Here is a 14,984-nt window from a genome sequence, read left to right as displayed (position 1 = left end):
TTTTCAAATGCTTGGATCTACTCACCATCACACCCAAAATAAGTGTTAATTACTCTCGTAATCATGCAATGGTATGTCAAACAGATTCATTCCTATGTCAGTCAAATGTCTCCTATATCTACGCACTGTTGTCTGAATCCTATTCATGCAATAGGGTGTCAATTGCATTCATACATATGCAGACGATATCAGTTAAGTGTCAGTTTTCTGGTCTGCATTCTACTGTTCTGGGCTGCATTTTAAATTTAATCTACAATCCATATTCATATCTGAAGGCTGGTTGCTGAAGTCAATGTTCACTATATGTCCTAACCCCAAACTACGCTCTAACAATAGAATGAAGAGAAGTCTTCTTCATGGGCTACATATTTCTTCATGGCTAGTGCAACGCATGTCTGCATGTGTTCTGAAGTTATGCCAAGATCTTAGCAAACCAATGCAGAAATAACGAATGAAAATATTTCATGCATATTTACTCCCAAGAGTATGTTTTAGTTTTCAGAAAGATTCAAGACCCCAAGATTGTTTAACATAATTTCCTGTACGTAAATATAAGGAGAATGAAATAATTGTTACTCTGGATCCAATGCAGCACAGAAACTAAACACAAGAGATAATGAACACATTAATAATTAAAAAACAAAAACACAAAAAATATAAATATTTAAGTCACATATTGATTGTATATCCATAAAGTGACACCAGGCTGTACATAAGGTGACTGATGGGAAATAAGGAAGTAGTGGTGGAGTTAATGCGTGGAGGTGCTGATCAGTCTTACTGCTTAGGGAAAGTACTGTGTTTGAGTCTGGTGGTCCTGATTTGGATGCTAAGTAGCCTCCTCCCTGATGGGAGTAGGAAAATTTTGTAGTATTGCCCATTTCAGACCCTAATTTATAGGAGAACATAGTTTTTATTTAAATTTATTTATGTTGGGAAGATAATATTAAGAAAAAATCTTACATGACATTTTCAAAGTAAATTTATTATCAAAGTTCATACATGTCACCATATACAACCATTTTCTTGTGGGCACACTCAATAAATCCATAAAAGAATAATAGTCATAATAGAATCAACTGCACCAACATGGGCGTTCAACCAGTGTGCAAAGGACAACTAACTGTTCAAATACAAAAAGAAAAAATAATAATGATAAATAATTAAGCAGTAAGTATCAAGGCCATGAGATGAAGAGTCCTTGAAAGTGAGTCCATAGGTTGTAGGAACATTTCAATGCTGGGGCAAGTGAAGTCGAGTGAAGTTATCCCCTTTGGTTCAAGAGCCTGATCGTTGAGAATAATAAATGTTCCTGAACTTGGTGGGGTGAGGCCTGAGGCTCCTGTATCTTCTTCCTGATGGCAGTAGTGAGAAGAGAGCATGTCCTGGGTGGGTGGTGGGGTCCCTGAGGATGGATATGCTGCTTTCCTGTAACAACACTTTGTGTAGCTGTGCTTAATGGTGGGAAGGGATTTACCCGTGATAGACTGGACCGTATCCATTACTTTTTGTAGGATTTTCCATTCAGGGGCATTGGTGTTTCCATACCATACTGTGATACAGCCAGTCAATATACTCTCCACCACATATCTATAGAAGTTTGTCAAGGTTTTAGATGTCATGCCAAACCTTCGCACACTCCTAAGGAAGTGGAGGTATCGCCGTGCTTTCTTTGTAATTGCATTTATGTATTGGGCCCAGGACAGGTCTTCCAAAATAGTAACATTGAGGAACTTTAAGTTGCTGACTCTCTCCAGCTCTGATCCTCCAATGAGGATGGGTTCATGGATCTCTGGTTTCCAGCTCCTGAAGTCAATAATCAGCTCCTTGGACTTACTGACATTGAATGGCACCACCATGTACGATGCCATCAAGCAGTTACTGCTGTTACTGAGCTGGATCAAACTGATGGCTGGATGGCCAGTGTGCTTGTGTGTAGCACACAAGTACAAAAAGTGCCTGAGGTCAGGTCCTGGTGCATCTGGCCTTTCACTCCGAGCCTGGCTTCAGCTCACAGTCCATTCCAGGCTTGGTGCCAAGCAGCCAAGGTGTCTGATACACCTTGTATCTGCTTATTACCTTTACACATCTCTAATTGGTGCACCATGCACATCCCATGTATTCAAGTAGGGATCCTATATGGTTGAAATAGTAAGGCTGGCAGCATGTTGGGAACTGCAGCAGCAACGGGGTCTGTGACCTCCAGACTGTCCGCAAGAAGTGACTGAGTTACAGGCTAGGTCCCGCTTTAGCTGGCTCATACATGGATGATAACACTGATTTACTCAAACCATGATGCAAAATACACCCAGAAATATCCCAAAATGTCTCCATAACAGATGCATTAATGAATTTAACGCATTGGTTCAACTTTCATTTTGGTAAGTCCTTGAATTTTGATCCTATGGTTTTTAACACTATTTAAGCTATTTAAGCTGTGACAGTCTGAATCAGTTTATGAGAAAACAGGATACTAGTCAATCATTCTAATTTCTATTTTGTCCATAAAAAACAGATCTGGGAGAATTTACATTATTTTATTATGATTTTTTACAGCAAGGAAGCTGCTAGGGTGTATTCTGGTGTTTGGGTATACAGCAAATATTAAGTACAACAGCAGTCATTCTTCAAATTTCAATGTGAATTGCAGATTGAATTTAAAACACAGCGCAAAACAATGGGTTTCCTGGAGCTGCTGGTTGGGCTCATTCGCAAACAAAGAAACACTCCCCTTAGACCTCAGATGCCTGCATATGCATGAATGCAGCCAAGAATCAGTGGGGATTAACATTCATTTTGGGTGTCCGGTGTGTGGGTGTGAAGAATGAGATATTTAAATACTATATGTAATTCAAAGGAAGCATTGTAGATGGATTGTAACTATAGAATTGTCCTGCTATTACCTTTGATCTTTAGCATATAAATTTTGCAATTAATATTGAGTCGGGCTGGCCACTTCTTCTAAGAGTGCCTTGAATATGATGCCTGCATACTTTTATATAAAGCCTTCTATATTCATTAGCTTCAGTATCTCTCCGGTGACTTTCTTCACCGTTACTACAGAAGTTATTGAAACTCAGCATACCCTCCTCCTCTGTCGACGCAGATGACGTTTTGCAATTCTCTCAAGTATCAGTCTGCCTTGATCCACCCGGAAGTTGTAGCCTTGCTGTCGTAAATACTCATCACATAATGGCATAGACGTTGGCCTCACCTAAGGAAAAGAGAAACTAATTGCATTATTTAGGGAAGTAAAGAGTATTGACCAGTGGATGAATTCACACAATGAAAGGTTTTGTAGCTATAGGTAGCATGAGGTTAGATACATCCAGATTTGTGCTGATGACTGTGCATAAAATTTGTCCTCCGCATCCTGGAAAGGTAGCACCTTAATATTACCTTTCAAGATTGTTATTCACACAAATAATGATTTAAGTCCCTGCTATATAATTATTAAGTTGAAATATTACAGTTCACATATTGTAAATATGAGCAGGTGTAGTTTTATTCCAATCCTGGAAGTACAGAATGCCCGCATAATAATCGTGCAGAATTACCTGAGGTGCAAGTACAGTGGATTCCAGTTAATTGAACAACCAGTTAATCAGGGCAGCCATTTATTTAAGACAACTCTTAAAGACTAAAATCTAATGAAAAAATAGCTGGGATCTGCTTTGTTTATTTGGGACACTCTCCCACTTAATTGGGGAAGAAAATGTTGCCGTACAGTTTCTAACTAGCATCAGATGCATCCAGCTTGTGTGGCCATTAAGCATTACACTATGCTTAGAAGGAACAGTTGCATGTGCTTGTGTTCAGAAAGCTGTGATTTTTGTCACTGATAGCTGGCAAAAAATAAGCAGTAAGACCATTTAGAATTGTTTTGCTCACAGTGGTTTCAAGCATTCAGGCCTGGAGATGCCAGAAATGGCCGGGGGTGTAAATGTAACAATTTCATTACTTCAAGAAGAATTTGAAGGCATTGACAATTTTCTTGAATGTTACAATGAAAACGAAGATTTGGAGGATACTATAGTCAATAGCATTGTATGAAGACAGCCCATTATCCAGGTGTCTGCGCTGATTCTATTCACTTACATACAATCAAAAGAACATGGCATCGTGTACTGAATGAATTCCTCTGTCAATATCTGTTAAGAACTAACATGTAGGTTTATAGTACTGTAGTAGTATTGATAGTGTCCTAATTTGTTCTGTATTTTATTTAAATACATAATTTGTTACTCTTTTGACCAGTGATTTATCTTTTTTATACCTTTTAAATATTTCCATGGAACTTCAGCTAATTAATTGGGCCAAAATGTACTGGTCCTGATGTGTCTCAATTAACTGGAATCCATTGTAATTAATGTAAAGCCTGGGACCTTTGAGTTAAATTGCAGCTCAGACAAATGGAAATAAATCAATTCCTTTACTTTTACAAAACAAAATTGATGCAATTTTAAGTGGAATATCTAATTTCCTAACCCAACAAAATCTCCAAGAGCCTGTGTTTGCTGAAATTTAGAACGAAGTACAATCTGCTAGAAGAACTCAGGGGGTCTGAGGAGGCAGAGAGATGGCTGACATTTCAGATTGAGGCAAATATCTTGCAGGGATGATCTGCTTGCCCTCAGTATGGTTTTGTTTATTTAATGGAATGCCAGGAACTTGCTTAGGCAGCGTCAGAACAAACATTCAATGTGTGGCATTATGTCATGACCCCTCTATTACAAGGTGACAGCAGAAGGATTCAAGCTGTTGCAGATTTAGCATTACATTTCATTCCAATTGCTTGGTAAGTATCTTGTCTGAAAAGTAACAGCGGAAAGAAAAGTTTTAGAGGTACAAACCATGGACGAAGCACTGCTGCCTAAGTGTTGCGCAAGTTCAGCTTCATACAAGTAGTAATCCAGCGGAGGGAAGAAGTAACCGGGTGCTGGTTCGTTACATTGACGGCTGATAATGTTGGGTAGACATCGACACTGTCCATCCTGCAGGGAACAACTGCAAAATACAGACAGTACATTTCAACTAACTGCACTGGAAAAACCATGATATGTTGAGTAATATTATACCATTCAGCTGCTTTCACTGTTCTGTTAAATGTCTACTACATTAAATTCAGTACAATTATCTTCATTATAGTCACAGCAGACAAGTAAATCGGAATTTCTGAAAAGGGTGGATTCGAGTTAAATAAACATAACTTCATTCATTATGTGTCGTGTCGTGGGCAATCGTGGTCTTGACCATGATTGTTGTTGGCAAATTTTTCTACAGGAATGGTTTGCCATTGTCTTCTTCTGGGCAGTGTCTTTACAAGACGAGTGACCCCCATCCAAAACCAATACTCTTCAGAGATTGCCTGGTGTCAGTGGTCGTGTAACCAGGATTTATGATATGCACCAGCTACTCATATGACCTGCTCCTATGGCTTCATGTGACCCTGATTTGGGGGGAGGGCGGGCTAAGCAGGTGCTACATTTTGCCCTTACACCTCCTTTGGTAGAGCCACACACTGCAAAGAGTTTGCATGTTTTCCCCATGACTATGTAGGTTTCCTCCCACTGTCTGAAGATCTACCAGTTGGTAGGTTAATTGGTCATTGTAAATTGTCCTGTGATTAGGCTTGGATTAAATCAAGGGTTGCTGGGTGGCGTGGCTCGATGGGCCTATTCTGTGCTGTATCTCAATAAATAAATAGATTTCCAAGAAACCATGCATATATCCCTGGATCTCCCTTTTAGAATTGTGTCCCCAAGTTTATATTGCCCTGTTCAAATTCTTTCTATCCAAATGTAATATCAAGTATTTTTTGCATTAGGTTTCATCTGCTACCCAAACCCCAACACCCATCCTAGCAGCCTGTCCACACTTCCTTGCAATCTGTTACTGTCCTCCTCTTTATGCTTCCAACTTTTATATCATCAGCCTGTATGGAACATGTTGCCTGTAGATCTAAGTCCAAGGCTTTACTGTTCAGTGATCCTGACCACCAGGGATCTATTTTGTCCACTTTCGTTCCTGTCACTCCAGCTCTCCCTTTCCTGTAACCTTGCCAATGTTTCATCCACGCAGCTGTGCCTCACTTGATTTCATGGGGTTCCATCTAGATGACATGCCTGTTATCTGGCACCTTATCAAGTGTCTTTTGGATGTTTACACGAACTGCATAACTGCATATCTCTCATCACTCCTCTCTGCTACTCCATCAAACAACTTGTTAGTTGGATGTGATTTTCCTTTTACATACTGGGTACTTCTAATCAATTCACTAGTTTAGACTGAAGAGACTATATTTGGAATGGCTTGACCAGAAGCATTGCTGAGAATTAGACTTACATATTGTCATAGGCCCCTCCAATGTCACAGTCACAGGGGGAACAGCCATAGACACTACTGCCAGGTCCCCAGTAGTTCGGCTATAACAAAACACAGCATCAGAAGTTTTGAATAAAAGTTCACAAGATAATATGATACAATGTCTCATGTAAGCCTGATATCTTGGCCATCCTTTATTGTGAAGCAAGGTTGTATGAAATGAAAGGTTATGTGACACTGAGGTCTAACGGCTGAGCCTAATTCTACTCTCATCTGACACCCAACATCTGCTTGTGTATCAAGCGACGTTACTGCATAGAGATAAAACAGAAGGGCTGTTACTTCTTCTTTCTTTTCTCACTCTTGCCTAAGGCCACTGGAACTAATTGAAGATCTTGCCCATCAACTCACACCCTTCATGTAGACAGTTGACACCAGGGAACCCAGCCAAGGTTTCTTGTCAAGCCCTGGAATGTCCTTTCCCACTTAGTCCCTGACAGTGAGATCAGGAGCTGAACTGTTTCCAGTTACTCATAAAAGCCGCTTTATAACCAACTGTTTTCTGCTACAAGTGCATGATCTCATTCAGCTCTCGTGATCTTCAGAATCAGAATCAGGTTTAATATCACCAACATATGTCATGAAATTTGTTATTCTGTGGCAGCAGTACATTGAGATATATAGTAATAAAAACTATAAATTACAGTAAGTTTTGTATACTGTATATAAAAATAAAATAAATATGTAGTACAAAAACCGAGGGAAAATACTGAGGTAGAGTTCATGGGATCATTGTTCATTCAGAAATCTGATGGCAGAGGGGAAGAAACTGTTCCTGAAACATTGAATGTGTGTCTTCAGGCTCCTGTATATTCCCTTTGATGGTAGCAATGAGAAGAGGACATGTCCTGAGTGATGAGGTTCCTTAGTGATGGATGCCACCTTTCTGAGACATCATCTTTTGAAGGCACACATGAGAGAAAACATGCAGATGCTGGAAATCCAAGCAACACACACAAAATGCTGGCCGAACTCAGCAGGCCAGGCAGCATCTATGCAAAAGAGTACAGTCGACGTTTCAGGCCGAGACCCTATGGCAGGTGTTCTGGATGCTTGCAGCTAGTGCCCATGATGAAGCTGGCGAAGTTTACAACTTCTTGCAGCCTTTTCCGATCCCCATACCAGATGGTGATGCAACCCATTAGAATTTCCTCCACGGTATGTTGTAGAAATTTGCGAGTGTCTTTGGTGACATCCCAATCCTCCTCAAACTCCTAAAGAAACATAGTGCTGTTGTGCCTGCTTTGTAATTCCATCAATATGTTAGGCCCAGGATATGCTGACACCCAGAAATTTGGAATTGCTCACCCTTTCTACTTCTGATCCCTCAGTGAGGACTGAGGTGTGTTCCCTTGATTTTCACTTCCCAGTTCCTTCGTCTTACTGATGTTCAGTGCAAGTTTGTTGCTGTGATACCACTATCACCACCACCAGCCCTGCTCACCCCTGGCAAATTTATAGATGCTGTTTGAGCTATCCCTAGCCACGCAGTCATGAGTTTAGAGGGTGTAGAGCAGTGAGCCAAGCACATATCGTTGAGTTGTGCCAATGTCATTTGTCAGTGAGGAGGAAGTGTTATCTCCAATCTGCACTGACTGTGATCTCCCAGTGAGGAAGTCAGTGAATTGAGTTGCAGAGGCCCAGGCCTTGGAACTTTTCAGTTAGAACTGAGGGTATGATTTTGTTGAACACTGAGCTGTAATCAATAAACAGCATCCTGACGTATGTATTGCTATTGTCCAGGTGGTCCAACGACAGGTGGAGAGCCAGTGAGATTGCATCTGCTGTCGACCTATTGTGGCAATAGACAAATTGCTGCGGGTTCAGGTCCTTGCTTAGGCAGGAGTTGGTTCCAGTCGTGACCAACCTCTCAGGGCACTTCATCACAGTAGATGTGAGTGCCATTGGGTGCTAGTCACTGAGACAGCTCACCCTGCTCTTCCCAGGCACTGGCATGAGAGTTGCCCTTTAGAAGAAGGTGGGAACTTCTGATTACAGCAGTGTGAGACTGACTATGTCTTTGAACGCTCCTGTCAGTTGGTTGTCACAGGTTTTCAGAGCCCTAGCAGGTACACCATCAGGGCCTGACGCCTTGCAAGCGTTCACCCGCTTGTAAGACGTTCTGACGTCAGCCTCTGAGGAAGAGATCACAGGGTCACTGGATGCTGCAGGGATATGCACAGATGTAGTTTCATTCTCCTTTACAAAGCATGCACAAAAGATATTGAGCTCATCCGGGATTGAAGCATCACAGCCATTCATGGTGTTAGATTTCGCTTCGTAGGAAGAAATAGTCTGCAAACCCTGCCAGAGCTGATGTGCATCTGGTTCCATCTCTAAACTCAACTGGAATTGTTTTTTTCCCTCTTAAGATAGCCTTCCATAGGTTGTACCTGGACTTCTTGTATTGCTTTGGATCACCGGTCTTGAATTCAACAGATCTAGCCCTCAGCAGACTATGAATCTCCTTGTTCATCCATGGCTTTTGATTTGGGTAGGTCTGGTATGTTCTCGTAGGCACACACGCACCCACACAGGTTTTGATGAAGTTGGTGTCAGCTCAAAGATGAATCCTTGAATATTGTCCAGTCCGCCAGCTCCAAGCAGTCCTGCAAGTGCTGCTCCATCTCGCTCGACCATACCTTCTAGGTCCTCACTACTGGTGCTGCGATCTTTAGTCTCTGCCTATGCACTGGTAGTAGGAGTGTAGCCGAGTTTCGCTCTGTGGCGGTACAGCACACACTTGGATTACCGATAGGTTGTGTGCCCAGAGAAAAGTGTCTGTACCAGGTTTTCCTCCAATGTGAACCCTTTGCAAAATTGACAAAATGTGTTGCTGCATCACCATCTGGTCTGGTAGAGGGGAAAGGGTGGGGAACTACTGCAAAAGATTGAAGTAAGCTTCAGAGGGTTTTAAACTTAGCCAGCTCCATCATGGGCACTAGGCTCCGTAGTATCCAGGACACCTTCAAAGAGCGATGCCTCAAAAAAGTGGCATCCATCATTAAGGACCCCATCACACAGGTCATGCCTGGTTCTCATTGCCATTTTCAGGAAGGATGTACAGAAGCCTGAAGGCACACACTCAACAATTCGGGAACAGCTTTTTTCCCTCTGCCATCAGATTTCTGAATGGACTTTGAAACCTATGAATACTACCTCACGAAGATGAGAAATCCGAGCAACACACACGCAATGCTGGAGGAACTCAGCAGGCCAGGCAGCATCCATGGAAAAGAGTAAACAGTCAACGGTTCGGGCTGAGACCCTTCATCAGGACTTAATACTTCTTTAAAATCTCTATTTTTTGAACCATTTATTTAAGTATTATAATATATATAACAGAATGTTGGACAAAGAATGTTGGAATGAGGAAACGAGTTGAAGCAGCAGAGATGTGGTTTTTGAGGAGGATGCAAAAAATGTCATAGATGAAACGAATATCTAACGAGGATGTCATGAACAGAGCAAACATGAAAAGAGAAATAATGTATGAGATCATGAAAAGGCAATGTAACTTCATTAGACATGTGATTAGGAAAGAGGAGTTAGAATGCATGGTAATTATGGGAAAGATTGAAGGGAAGAAAGCAGAAGGAAGACAAATACAAATGATGATGGAGACAGCAGCCAGAGAACTGGAAATGAATACCAATGAATTGATCCACTTGACACGAAACAGGAACGTGTGGGCCATGGCAGTCAAAGCTCAAACTGGGCATGGCACCTGATGATGGATGAATATATATAAAAAATACTTAAGTAAATAAATAAATAAATGAATGAATAAATGAACAAACAAACAAACACACACACACACACACACACACACACACACACACACACATACTTACTGTAATTCCCAGTCTTTTTCCCTGTATTATTATATATTGCAGTGCGCTGCTGCCACAAAGTTAACAAATTTCATGACATATGCCGGTGATATTAAACCTGATTCTCATTCAGCTCCTCTCACATTTTATCTTTATTTAGTTTTTTTTTCTTGTATAAGTTCTATAAGAATGAATTTTCATTCTGCATCACAGATTTTGTTGCAGTGATTTGTGAATTCCTTGTGTGAATTTCCATTACCTGAACTGCTGTCATATTGGCATACTGGGTATCGGATTGGCTTGCAAGGCTTTCCTTATAGTAAGACAATCAATGTTTGGAGGCATTTGGTGACATAAAAGGTTATATGGCAAACATTAAAGAATATAAGAATAAATTCTGAAGGTTTCAGTCACATTATAACAATGAATGTTTGGAGGCATTTGTTAAGGTTAAAGGTTGCAGTTTAACATACCTGACACTGTTCACAATTCCTTCCGGTGACAGTTCGGAGACATTGGCACTCTCCGGTGACTGGGTCGCAGGGTGATTCTGATGATACACTGCCTCGTGTGTCACACCGACAATCTGAAAACACATTCAAAATCCCCTTCCTGTTAATCTCTAATGGCCCATTTACATCAAAGTTCTCAAAAACATAGAATTTACTGAGTCTGCAGTTAGTTCTCAGTTAATATTCTTGATATGACTATCACATGAAGATTTTAAAGATTGGCTTTATTTGTCACATGTATATTGAAAACATCAAAACATACAGTGATATGTGTTATTTGTGTCAATGAGCTCGAAGATGTGCTGGGTGCAGGCCACAAATTTCGCCATTTTTCCTGCGCCAACATAGCATGCCCACAATTTACTAACCTGAGCCTGTAAGTACATCATCTGGAATGTGCAATGATCCAGAGCACCTGGAGGAAACCCTCTGTGGTCACAGGAAGAACGTACAGTACTGCTCTTTACAGACGTCGGTGGGAATTGAATCCCGATCTTCCGGTCGCTGGAGCCGTAAAGCATCACGCTAACTGCTATGCTACCGTGCGCCCACCTCAAGTGACCCTCGCTCATCTGCCCCTTTCCAGCAGCTCCGTTTCCTCTCATTTATAACAGTTTCACAAGAGCTTGCGACTGGTGCAGGGCTCGTGCCATTTCGAGGCTTGTGCTTTGGTGGCGAGTGAATGCTGGTCTTCCTACTGCAATGCACTCGCTTGTTAGAAAGAGGATGGGAAAACTCGATCCTGCAGGAAATTGACCAACAGTTGGAGTTTGGGGGAGGGGAGTATTCCTGTGAGAGATATCTAGAAGAGGCTGACTGCTGATTTTCCACCACCTCTCCCCGACTTCACCAGAAGAATAACAGGACATCTCCTGCGATGTGCCTTAAACAACGTAGTAGCTTCTTTAAATGCCATTGGCTTGATCCCACTGCCCCAGACACGCCATGTGCATCACACAACTCCACCAAATTGCAACCCCAAAGCGCAGTAAAGATGATACAGGATTTTTTTCCCCCTATAAGAGGTTTCTTTCATTGTGCCTGCAATAACACAATATTGGATGATCACTGCACTGCAGACAGGAGGTTCTATCAGCCTGATTGAGATACCCGCATGGAGTGTTGCCTCCCAGGTGCCAGGTTATGGGATGTCTTGGATCAGGTGCAAAGTATTCTCAAGGGAGAGGGTGAACAGCCAGAAATCTTGGTACACTTTGGTACCAATGACATAGGTAGAAAAAGGGAGGAGGTCCTAAAGAAAGAATTCAGGAAGTTGGGTAGGAAGCTGAAAAGCAGGACCTCCAGGGTAGTAGTCTCAGGATTGCTGCCTGTGCCGTGTGCTAACAAGCACAAGAATAGCATGATGCATGGCTGAAGGACTAGTGTAGGGGGCAGGGCTTCAGATTCCTGGACTATTGGGGCCTCTTCTGGGGGAGGTACAACCTGTACAAAAAGGACAGGTTACACCTGAATCCAAAGGGTCCAATATCCTAGCAGGCAGGTTTAATAGCACTGTTAGGGAGGGATTAAACTAATTTGGCAGGGGGAATGGGAACCAGAGTGATGGGGCTTAGGAAGGGGAAAACAGAAATAAATCAAAGATAATGTGCAACAGAGATGATAGAAATGACAGGCAGGAGATGAGGTATAATCACAGCCAGTGGGATGACTTACAGGGCAACAGAGGCATGGTGCAGTTAAAACAGAAAACAACAAATACTGGACTGAAAGTGTTATATTTGAATACACGCAGCATAAGAAATAAAATGGACGATCTTGAAATTCAGTTACAGATTGGCAAGTATGACGTTGTGGCCATCTCTGAAACTTGGGTAAAGGATGGCTGCCATTGGGAACTGAACATCCAAGGATATACGGTGTTTCGGAAAGATAGGTTAGTAGGCAGAGGAGTTGGTGTGGTCCCGTGTATAAGAAATAATATTAAATCATCAGAAAGGGATGACATAGGATTGGAAGGTGTAGAGTTTCTATGGGTTGAGTTAAGAAATGGCAAGGGTAAAAGGACCCTAATAGCAGTTGCATACAGGCCTCCAAACAGCAGCCGGGATGTGGATTACAAATTACAGCAGGAGATAGAAAAGGCGTGTCAGAAGGGCAATGTCATGATAATCGTTGGGGATTTTAACATGAAAGTGGATTGGGAAAACCAGGCCAGTACTGGACCTCAAGAGAGAGAATTTGTAGAATGTCTAAGGGATGGCTTTTTAGAACAGCTTGTTGTTGAGCTCACTAGGGGATTGGCTGTGCTGGATTGGGTGTTGTGCAATGATCCGGAGGTGATAAGAGAGCTTAAGGTTAAGGAATCCTTAGGAAACAGTGATCAAAATAGATTGAGTTCACTTTGAAATTTGAGGAGGAGAAACTAAAATCCAATGTGTCGGTATTTCAGTGGAATAAAGGAAATTACAATGGTATGAGAGGGGAACTGGTCAAAGTTGACTGGAAAGGGACACTAGCAGGAAGGACAGCACAGCAACAATGGCTGGAGTTTCTGCAAAAAATGAGGGAAGTGCAAGCAGATATATTCCAAATATGAAGAAATTTTCGAATGTAAGAAGCACACTATCGTGGCTGACAAGTCAAGTCAGAGCCAAAGTAAAAGCAAAAGAGAGGGCATACAAGGAAGTAAAAGCTGGTGGGAAGATAGAGGATTGGGAAGCTTCTAAAAACTTCCTGAAGGAAAGTAAGGTCATTAGGAAGGAAAAGATGAATTATGAAAGGAAGATAGCAAATAATATCAAAGAAGATACTAAAATCTTTTTTAAGTATATAAAGGGTAAAAGAGAGTTGAGGGTAGATATAGGACCAATAGAAAATGATGCTGGAGATATTGTAATGGGAGATGCGGAGATGGCAGAGGAATTGAATGCATATTTTGCATCAGCCTTCACAATGGAAGACATCTTCAGTATACCAGACATTCAAGAGTGCCAGAGAAGTGAAGTGTGTGCAGTGAAAATTACGACTGAGAAGGAGCTCAGGTGGCTTAATGGATAAATCTCCTGGACCTGATGGAATGCACCCTCAGGTTCTGAAGGAAGTAGCTGGAGAAATTGCAGAGGCATTAACAATCATCTTACAAGAATCGATAGATTCTGGCATTGTACTGGAAGACTGGAAAATTGCAAATGTTAACAGAAGGGTCGGAGGCAGCAGAAAGGAAACTACAGACCTGTTAGTCTGACATCAGTGGTTGGGAAGTTGTTGGAATCGATTGTTAGGGATGAGATTATGGAGTACCTGAAGTACCTGGCCAAAGCCAGTATAGTTTCCTGAAAGGAAAATCCTGCCTGACAAACCTACTGCGATTTTCTGAAGAAATTACAAGCAGGATAGACAAAGGAGATGCAGAACATGTGGTGTACTTTTTTCAGAAGGCCTTTGACAAAGTGCCGCACATGAGGCTGCTTAGCAAGATAAGAGCCTATGGAATTACAGGGAAGTTACTAGCTTGGGTGGAGCATTGGCTGATTGGCAGAAAATAGAGAGTGGGAATAAAGGGATCCTATTCTGGCAGGCTGCCGGTTAAGTACCACAGGGGTCGGTTTTGGGACCGCTGCTTTTTACAATGAATGTCAATAATTTGGACTATGGGTTTAGTGGATTTGTGGCTAATTTTGCTGATGATATAAAGATAGATGGAGGAGCGGGTAGTGTTGAAGAAACAGACAGCTTGCAGAGAGACTTAGATAGTTTAGGGGAATGGGCAAAGAAATGGCAAATGAAATACAATGTTGGAAAGTGTATGGTCATGCACTTTGGTGGAAGAAATAAACGGGCAGACTATTATTTAGATGGGGAGAGAATTCAAAATGCAGAGATGCAAAAGGACTTCGGAGTCCTTGTGCAAGATACCTTAAATATTAGCCTCCAGGTTGAGTTGGTTGTGAAGAAGGTGAATGCAATGTCGGCATTCATTTCTAGAAGTATAGAATATAAGAGCAGGGATGTGATGTTGAGGCTCTATAAGGCATTTGTGAGACCACACTTGGAGTATTGTCTGCAGTTTTGGACTCCTTATTTTAGAAAGGATATACTGACATTGGAGAGGGTTCAGAGAAGATTCATGAGAATGATTCCAGGAATGAAAAGGTTACTGTATGAGGAACGTCTGGCAGCTCTTGGGCTGTATTCCCTGGACTTCAGGAGAATGAGGGGGAATCTCATAGAGATATTTCAAATGTTAAATGGCCTGAACAGATTAGGTATGGCAAAGTTATTGCCAATGGTAGGG

General features: G+C 41.7%; 1 protein-coding gene across 1 annotated transcript in view; it reads right to left on the bottom strand.

Annotated features, from left to right (window-relative positions):
- The window catches only part of LOC134359599 (laminin subunit beta-4-like), a 163,439-nt gene that overhangs the window by 78,722 nt on the left and 69,733 nt on the right, over positions 1 to 14,984 (bottom strand). The window contains exons 11-14 of the mRNA XM_063073095.1: positions 10,691 to 10,803; positions 6,346 to 6,425; positions 4,854 to 5,007; positions 3,086 to 3,214 (exon numbers count right to left, since the gene is read on the bottom strand). Coding sequence (XP_062929165.1) covers positions 3,086 to 3,214; positions 4,854 to 5,007; positions 6,346 to 6,425; positions 10,691 to 10,803 — 476 coding nt within the window. The remainder of the gene's footprint in view (positions 1 to 3,085; positions 3,215 to 4,853; positions 5,008 to 6,345; positions 6,426 to 10,690; positions 10,804 to 14,984) is intronic.

This window comes from Mobula hypostoma, chromosome 20, assembly GCF_963921235.1.
Source record: "Mobula hypostoma chromosome 20, sMobHyp1.1, whole genome shotgun sequence".
NCBI lineage: Eukaryota > Metazoa > Chordata > Chondrichthyes > Myliobatiformes > Myliobatidae > Mobula > Mobula hypostoma.
This window is presented reverse-complemented; position numbering and strand designations above follow the sequence as displayed.